Here is an 8,873-nt window from a genome sequence, read left to right as displayed (position 1 = left end):
TATATAAAATAATTTTTTTCCCCTCTCTTTTCTTTCCTCTAGTTAGGTTCTGAAGATCCAGCCATTGAAGCTAGGTCCAATGGCATTATCTGAAAGTTTGGGCGCCCTTGTGCATATCCTCTCACTTCATATTGAACAGCAAAAGGTAGAAACATTCACTGCCTCTTCCCAGGCAATGCTAATCAGGTTACTGAATGGGACCAATCTTCCCCACCCAGGAGACAAGCTAGAATGCTAATCAGGTCACCAAACAGGACCAATCCCCCTGGTTTCCCTCCTGTCCTCAAACAGGTCAGCACTCTAACCCCTCCCCAGCTCTGACCCCATATAAGCCCCAACTCTGACCCCATATAAGCCTGTGTTGCCCTCCATTCGGTGCTCAGAATCTGGAGAAATTAGCTCCTCTGAGCCAGCCGGGTTAATAAAATCTGAAACTATGCTTCACCTCTCCGAGTGGCTTCAGTTTCTTTGACCACAGATCAAGAGCTGCAGTGACATTCCCCAGCCTAGGGCTGTTGTGGCACTCTCGAATCTAAAACTGCTGTAACAATATCAGCCAGATGCTTCACTCTCAGCTCTAGCCCTCCATGGCCATGTCCTTGTCCACGGACTCAGGAGTCCCCAGGTTTCACCGTGCTTCCGGCCAACCAGCTCTCACCAGACTCCAGATTGATGGAGGTCTATGTAACTTGGGCAGACTCAGCCCACCTCTTCATTGCTGCTTTCCCCCCCCCACTTCCACTCACCAGTAGACCAACATGGCTGCCAGCAAGCTTACATGCCTGCTCGTGTATTCCCTTTGAGTTTCAGTCTTGGGAGGCGGGTCCAGTTGGAATTTTGAGTCACTGCATTCATAGGCAAAAATCTGGTTTGTCAACTTGTAGCAATTTTCACTTATTCTCAGTATGAAACATCTTTATCTTCCTTGGTTTGAGTTCTGGTCAATTAACCATCCAAGCTAGGTCAAATGGGTACTAGCTGTAAGTTTGGGAGTTCACACATACCTCCCTGCACTTCAGACCAGCTGGTTGCTTCACTTTCAGTCCTAGCCCCCAGGGGTTAGGTCAGTGTCCACGGGCTCAGGCGTTCACACATCTTTCTAAACTTCAGACCAGCCAACCCTTCCTCTTCTCTCTCAATTCAAGGTGATTGGGTGTCAATGGACCACGGCCAAACTCAGTCCATGTCTTCATGGCTGCATTTTCCCCAGTTCCACTCACAAGTAGACCCAGGTGGTCACCAGTGAGCGTACTATACTTCTCCTGGCTTCCCTTTGAATTTCAGTCCTAGAAGGGAGTTTCCCTGATGGGCTGACTTTTCTTTTCTTGCTGCCTTCAAAGCAAACAGCTTGCTTGATATTCAAACAGACAAACAGTCTGTTTTTTTTCCCCCTTCTTCTTTTTCGCACATCATTCTTTCAGTAAGAATCTTTGTTTCTCCCAGCAGTTCTGGATTGGTCTGCATATCTTTTAAAGTGGGAATGTCTCAATTCAGAAGGTTCTGAGTGGGGCTCAAGATTCCACCTAACACCCCATTCTCTACAAAGACTTAACAAGAAGTCTGTTTTCCTGGGCAAATTCTAGTTCTCCTTTTAGCAAATCCAATTCGTTATAGGATGAAGTAGGACTTTCAAGCCTTCTTTCATTATAATTCCCAATGCTCCTTTCTATCACACATAAATGTCTATTTTAGAATATTGTATTGTTGTTGTTAAGTGCCGTAGAGTCAGTTCCGACTCATATCGACCCTTTATAGGGTTTTCGAGGAACTTGCAAGAACAAGTTTGCAGTCCAGCTCATTAACCTGCAAGGCCACACCAGGATTCCATTTTACAATATTGTTGTTGTCAGGTGCCATTGAGTCGGAACCGACTCATAGCGACCCCATGTACAGCAGAACGAAACAATGTCCGATCTTGGGCCAACCCCACCACCGCTGCCACACTTGACGCCATCAATGATGCCACCTGGCTGATCCATCTCATTGGGGGTCTTCCTCTTTTTCTCTGACCCTCCATCTTACCCAGCATAACATCCTTCTCCAGCGACTGTTGTCTCCTGACAATATGTCCAAAGTATGAGAGACGAAGCTTAGCCATCCTGGCCTCCAAGGAGCACTCTGGCCGCACCTCTTCCAAAATAGATCTATTGGTTCTCTTGGCAGTCCATGGCACTTTTAGTATTCTCCTCCAACACAACAACTCAAAGGCATCAATTCTTCTACGGTCTTCCTTATTCACTGTCCAGCTTTCACATCCATATGAGGTTATTGAAAATACCATGGCTTGGGTCAGGCGCACCTTAGTCCTCAAGCTGACATCTCTGCTCTTCAACACTTTAAAAAGTGTTGAATCTGTACCTGGACCAAGAAGCCGTTGTCGAACAGAGCATGGGAACACTGAATGTTTTTAAATTGGGAAAGTTGTGCAACAAGGTTGTGTTCTTTCACCATACTTATTCAACCTGTATGCTGAGCAAATAATATGAGAAGCTGGGTTCTATGAAGAAAAATGTGGCGTCAGGATTGGAGGAAGACTCATTAACAACCTGTGATATGCAGATGATAAATACAATCTTGCTTGCTGAAAGTGAAGAGGACTTGAAACATTTACTGATGAAGATCAAAGAACACAGCCTTCGGTATGGGTTGCATCTCAATGTCAGAAAAACAAAAATCCTTACCACTGGACCAATAAACAACATTCTTATCAACAGAGAAAAGATTGAAGTTGTCAAGGACTTCAGTCTTCTTGGCTCAACTATCAACACTCACAGAAGCAGCAGTCAAGAGAACAGACGACAGATTGCATTGGGCAAATCTGCTGCACAGGAACTTTTTTACAATATTAGGCAGGGGAAACAAATATCCTCACGACAGTCATGCACCTAAACATTTTCCCCCCTCCTTAACCCATTCAGCCTATGCCTCCATCCATGACCTCACAGAAACTGTTGTTCCAAGGTTGTACATAAATTACCTCTATCTCATTTAGCCCATGCATACTTCCCTAAATCGTCCCTTATCTTTATTGTTCATCTGCCACCCTCCTCCCTGTTCTTGTGTACTGCACTTCCCTTCTTTGTAGATTGCCCTCCCTGTCTACCCTTTACTGGCTGACTTTTGAAAGTCAGCTCAGAATAGGTAGTAAATAGGAAAAAAAAAAAAAGGGGGGGGGGAGGGAGAGGAGTATGGTCTGCATCCTTGGCTGAACTCTCTCTTTATGTTAAACCCCCAGTTCTTTTGAGCTCCTTCACATAGGCATTGGACACAAATTTGAGATACAAATAAAGTTCGGCCTTTCATTTCGTTTTGTAGTGCAAGCTTTGCTTTTTCTTGTTAAGATTCTTAGTCATTTTCTCATGAGCTTTAATAACTTACTAAAGCACACGGACCCAGAGAAGTAATTCAAATCCAATCCACTTTAGTCAAAACAGAAACCAGTTAGCAGGAACCGCAGGTCTGCAGAGGATTCTGGGAAGTGTAGTTCGGTGCGGATGATGGTGGTAAGATTTGAGAGGGCTTCTCCTTAGGGATTCTGGGAAGTGTAGTCCAAGATCTGTGAGTAATCGGAGCACTTCCGCTCCAGGAAGGCGAGGCCGGGGCGGTGATTGCTCCTAGGTAGGTGAGTCAGGCAGATACCCTGCGACCCTGCCGAACCTTCTTGAACTGGGCGTGGGGCTAGCGGTGCCCTGGTCCTCGGCCTTGGGGAGGAGAAGCCGACAGAGAACGGGAATGGGAGGCAGAAACGGCAGTTTGCGTCCCCTTGGTGGAGCCTCCCATTTGGGGGCGGGCTGGCGTCCTGCCTCGGGGTTTAGGGTCTCCAGCGCTCTCGGCTCCGCAAAGCGCTTCCGCACCTAAAAGCCTCCTCTGCCTCTTCCTTGTGGTAAAAGATTGGGCAGTTGACTTAATCGCTCTGTGCCTCAGTTTCCTCTTATGGCTAAGGATTCGTGCCGTCTAAAGAGTGTTCTTGTGAGGCTTAAATGAGATAATATATGCAAAGCAGAAAGTAGTGCCTAGGACGAGGTCAAAACGCTGCTTGTGTGGAAGCTTCTGAGAGTCCATCTGTGCTGAGGTCCTGCAGTCACTGGCTCTCCTTTCTGATCCCTGCCTGACCCAGACTATGCTTGGATTCCCAGACTCCCCCTGACCCCTTGTTTAGGAAGGAGGAGTGGATTCCTTCCTGCTTTCGTTAAGTGCCGTCGAGTCAGTTCCGACTCCTAGCAAATCTGTATAGGGTTTCCGAGGAGCAGCTGGTACGTTTGAACTGCCGATCTTTGTGGTTTGCAGCCTAGTGTTGATCCTACAACGCCACACCAGGTGTCCTTCCCACGGTTGTTGTTAAGTACCGTGGAGTTGGTTCCGACTCATAGTGACCCTGTACAGGGTTTCCGAGGCTGTGAGTCTTTACGGGAACAGAAAGCCTCATCTTTCTCCTACGGAACGTGAGTTAATGGCCTAAACAGTCACAATCCAGATCACAGCTTTGCCGAGGGCCTGGCTTGTGGTGAGGTTTCAGTAAGGGCTCAGTGGTAGTGTGTTGTTATTAATAGCCCCATGTCATTAATTTCAAGAAGACATAATTTGCTCCGATAAGCGCTGGACTTCAAACACAAGGTTAGCAGTTCGAGCCCACCAGTCTTGCCCTGGGAGAAAGCTGAGGCTATCTGCTCTTGCAAAAGATTGAAAGCCTGAAAAGCCCGATCCAGGGTCACAGTGAGTCGCTGGAGAAGGAGATCATGTTTGGTAAAGTGGAGGGTCAGAGAACAGGAAGACCCCCAGCTAGATGGATTGGCATAGTGGCAGGAGTGATGGGCTCAGGTGTAGCAAGGATTGAGGTTGGCCCAGGACTGGACAGTGTTTCCTTTGTTGTGCATAGTGTCCCTATGAGTCGGTCTGACTCAGTGTCGCCTAACGATAAGATAACAACAATGAGATGAAACTGACACAAGGGCATTTAACAATAACAATATATGGGAGTAGAGACTTTGTTGAGGGTCTGTCCACTTTTTTAAAAAGTAAGAGTAATTACAAGTATGGAGAAGAATCCTTGGCAATTTGTTACTCCAACAAAAGGCAGAATGACAGTGAAACTTACTAGAGCCCAAATTCCAGGATTTGTTCTGTTAAGCACCATTAGTTGCTTGAGATTCATGTTTTTCTGGGTCTCAAGAGTTTGCCTGTCTCAGGATGTAGTCTTAACTACTTTTCTTTTGCTCCTTTTAGTGGAAAAGATTTTTTTCTCTGACAGGTTTCCACCTTTCAACGTTCTAGTTTTTGCAGGTTTGACTATCAGAATCAGACTTTTTGAAGGTTTTTTTTTAGGTAATTTACAGTAGGGTTTTTAGGTAATTTACAGTGCTTTTTAGGTAATTTACAGAAGGGTTTTTAGGTAATTTACAGAAGGGTGTTTTTAGGTAATTTACAGTACTTTAAAAAAAATTTTGAGTTCTGAGTTTGCTAAAAGATTCGTTTTCTGGAAAGCACATTTGCAAAGGCTCTCAGGAAGCATAATGTTAGTTATTAGCAAATCTGCTCTGACTCATGGTGCCCCTTGCACAGGAGGACAGAATGAAGTGTCTGGCCCTGTGCCATCTTTAGGATTATTGACATGTAGGGATCCTTTGTTCCACCTTGTGCATTTTTGAATGGCACCGTGGTGATACAGTGGGCTTAGGGTTAAGCTGCTGAACACAAGATCAATTCAAACCCACCAGGTTTAAATCCAGCAGCCAAGATGAGACTGTCTGTTTCCGTAAAGATTTACAGCCTTGGAAACCCTAAAGAGCAAGTGTGCTTTGACCTGTGTGGTCACTATGAGTTGGAACCGACTTGATGGCAGTGGGTTTTTTTGTTGATTTCTTTTTTGAATTTCCAACCATGGGGGCTTCTTCCAGCATGATATAGGACAGCGTTCTCTTGTGAATCATTAGCATTTTCATTGGCTAATTTTCAGAAGTAGGTCTCCAGGTCTTTCTTCCTGGTCTGGTTTAGTCTGGAACTTCCAGTGAAGCTTGTCCATCATGGGTGACCCTGCAGCAATTTGAAATACTGATTGCATAGCATCCGGCTTCACAGCAACCTGCAAGCCACCACGGTGCAACAGACAGTGGTGGTGAATGAAGTAGTAGCTGGGTCAGGTGAATAAGGGAGACCAAAGAATGGATGAATTTGAATTGGCGTGTTGGCGCAGAATATTGACTATGCTACGCACCGCCAGAAGAACAAACAAATCTGTCTTAGAAGCTGAACAGCCAGAATGCACAGCTAAACGCAAGGATGGCGGGACTTGTTTCATGTACTTTGGACAAATTATCAGGACGGACCTGTCCCTGGAGAAGGACATCATCTTGGTAAAGTGGAGGGTCAGCCAACAATAAAAGAGGAAGCCCCCCCAACAAGATGGATGGACACAGTGGCTGCAGTCACACGGATTGTGAGGTGCAGGACCGGGCAGTGCTTCCATCCACTCTCTGTCGGGTGAATGAGAACCAGCTTGACGTTAACATCGTGACAGAAACATTGAAGCTTCAGGAAAGAGGGTTACAGCCACTATTATCCTTATTTAAAAGTGACTGAATCGTGATACAGAGATTAACTTGCTCAAGGTTTACACTGTTAGTCAAGAGAAAGTAAGTAGAAGTTGTTAAGTGCCGTCCAGTTGGTTCCGACCCATAGCGACCCTGTATAGGGTTTCTGAGGAGCAGCTGGGGAGCTTGAACCGCCGACCTTGCAGATGAAACCGACTTTGCAGTCCAGCGCATTAACCCACAGTGCTACACTAGAAGTAATAGAAATTAAACCCAGGTGTTGTGCCCCCGGGCATACTGCCCGTCTGTCCCTTGTTTCCTCTGGGAGCCACAAGCAACACTTGGGTTAGGGCTGCTGTGATCAAGACAGCTGACTGATGGACGTTAGTGGTAGGTAGCTGGAGCCCAGTCCCTGCTCTCCCCTCTAAGCTGTGGGCAACCGTGTGTGCCTGGAGACGGGACTTCTTTCTGTTCGCATCAAGTGCTATGTGGGCTAGCACCATCCATACCGTAACTCTCATACCATCTTTTCCTTTCTCTGTATCTCCTCTCCAGAACGCTGGCTTTCCCCAGAAAGAAAGAAGAGGAAAAATGACTAAGCTCCAGGTAAGTTGGGTTTGCCTTTCTGTTTCTTAAAAGTGACCTCTCCTTTTCACAAAGATAAGACAAACTTTTCTCCTGTTTTGAGAACGGCAAAAGATTCCAAAAGGCATTGGAAGGATTGTTGTTATTTACCAGGCTCTTCCTTTTGTGTATTTGTAAATTACAACCAAAACACCACACAAACAATTGCTGTGGTGTCGATTATGACTCCTGGTAACCTCGGGTGTGTCCGAGTGGTAGGAGTGAGCGCCGCAGGATTTTCAGTGACTGATTTTTTCAGTAGATCACCTTTCAGGGTACTTTAGGGTAAATTGGAACCGCTAACCTTTTAGTTAGTAGGTAAGCATGTTAACTGTTTGCACCCAGGAACCCCATTTACAAGGAATAGTGTAAAACTTAGTAGACATTTTTCAAAAATCAAAAACACCCAGATGCATTGTCAGCATGTTTACAAATCAATTGTTTTCATAGTCTCACATTCCTTTTGATTTATAAATGTTATGCCCAGAATTCAGGGTCCCCAAAGACCACCCAGGAGCCGTGTACCGATGCAAATACATAAGGGTTGTTTAATCAAGCTCGAGCCAGGTCTCTAACCTTATCCGACATTTCGGAATAGGGAAAGAGCCCCGAATTCATTGTCTGCAGGGTTTTTATAGAATTTTCAAACAGCTCAGGTTTCTCAGCTTTACAATCTTTGGATTGGTTAACAATTGGCAAACTATGAGATGTTACAGTTTAATTGGTCAGGACTGGTGGTCTTTGTTCTTAGGCTAGGGTAAAGGAAAACATCTGGCCTCTGGCCTTGAGCTGCCTGGCTATTTATACATATATCATATTCTTGGAGCTAGAGTACGTGTTCAGGCTAATGTACAGAATGGAGATTGACCTTGCCTCTGGAGGGAACTAATAACTGAGGCCTTGTCTATTTAAAATGCTTTCCTGAGCCTGACTAGAGTTTAGTCAAGCAGTTTCTAGGTAGGCAAAATCAGTTTGGTCCTTACATAAACATACGTTTGTAATCAGAATTTTGAATTTTTAAACTTTATTTTTGCATCAGATGAGGCTTTCTACTCCCGTAAAGATTTACACCCTCGGAAACCCTGTACAGGGTCGCTATGGGTCGGAACCGACTCGACGGCACTTAACAACAACAACAATATTTTATAAAGGAGCTCTGGTACCATAGTGGTTACGAGTCGGGCTGCTCATCTCAAGATCAGTGGTTTGAAACTACCAGCTGTTCCGTGGGAGAAAGATGAGGCTTTCTGCTCCCATAAAGATTTACAGCCTTGGAAACTCTATGCAGAGTCACTATGAGTTGGAACTGACTCCACGGCACATCCCCACCACCATGTTTTATAGAGTCCTGGTGTACCACTGTTGAATAAACACTGGACTGCTATCCACGAGGTTGGTGGTTTAAGCCCACCAGCCACTCCTTAGAAACCCTGTGTCGGGTCACTGTGAGTCAGAACCGACTCCATAGCGTGTAACAACAACGTATTTTAAATGGAACCATGTCGGCAGGGTAGGGTAAGTACTAGACTATGAACCATAAAGTCAGCAGTTCAAGCCCAGCAGCCTCTGGGAGAAAGACAAGGCTGTCTGCTCCTGTAACGATGTTGTTGTGAAGTGCCGGTAAGTCGGTTCCGACCCATAGCGACCCTGTATAGGGTTTCCAAGGAGCAGCTGGTGAGATTGAACCACCGACCTTGCAGTTCAAATGACTTTGCAGTCTGA

At 45.6% G+C, this 8,873-nt stretch overlaps 1 protein-coding gene across 1 annotated transcript in view; it reads left to right on the top strand.

The window, feature by feature from the left end:
* Window positions 1-7,118: 7,118 nt before the first annotated feature.
* Window positions 7,119-8,873, top strand: part of ZNF235 (zinc finger protein 235) — a 13,081-nt gene continuing 11,326 nt past the window's right edge. Inside the window, exon 1 of the mRNA XM_006871491.1 lies at window positions 7,119-7,133. Coding sequence (XP_006871553.1) covers window positions 7,119-7,133 — 15 coding nt within the window. The remainder of the gene's footprint in view (window positions 7,134-8,873) is intronic.

Source organism: Chrysochloris asiatica, unplaced genomic scaffold (assembly GCF_000296735.1).
Source record: "Chrysochloris asiatica unplaced genomic scaffold, ChrAsi1.0 scaffold00168, whole genome shotgun sequence".
NCBI classification, from domain to species: Eukaryota; Metazoa; Chordata; class Mammalia; order Afrosoricida; family Chrysochloridae; genus Chrysochloris; species Chrysochloris asiatica.
The sequence above is the reverse complement of the archived record's forward strand: the minus strand, read 5'-3'. Positions and strand labels throughout refer to the sequence as shown.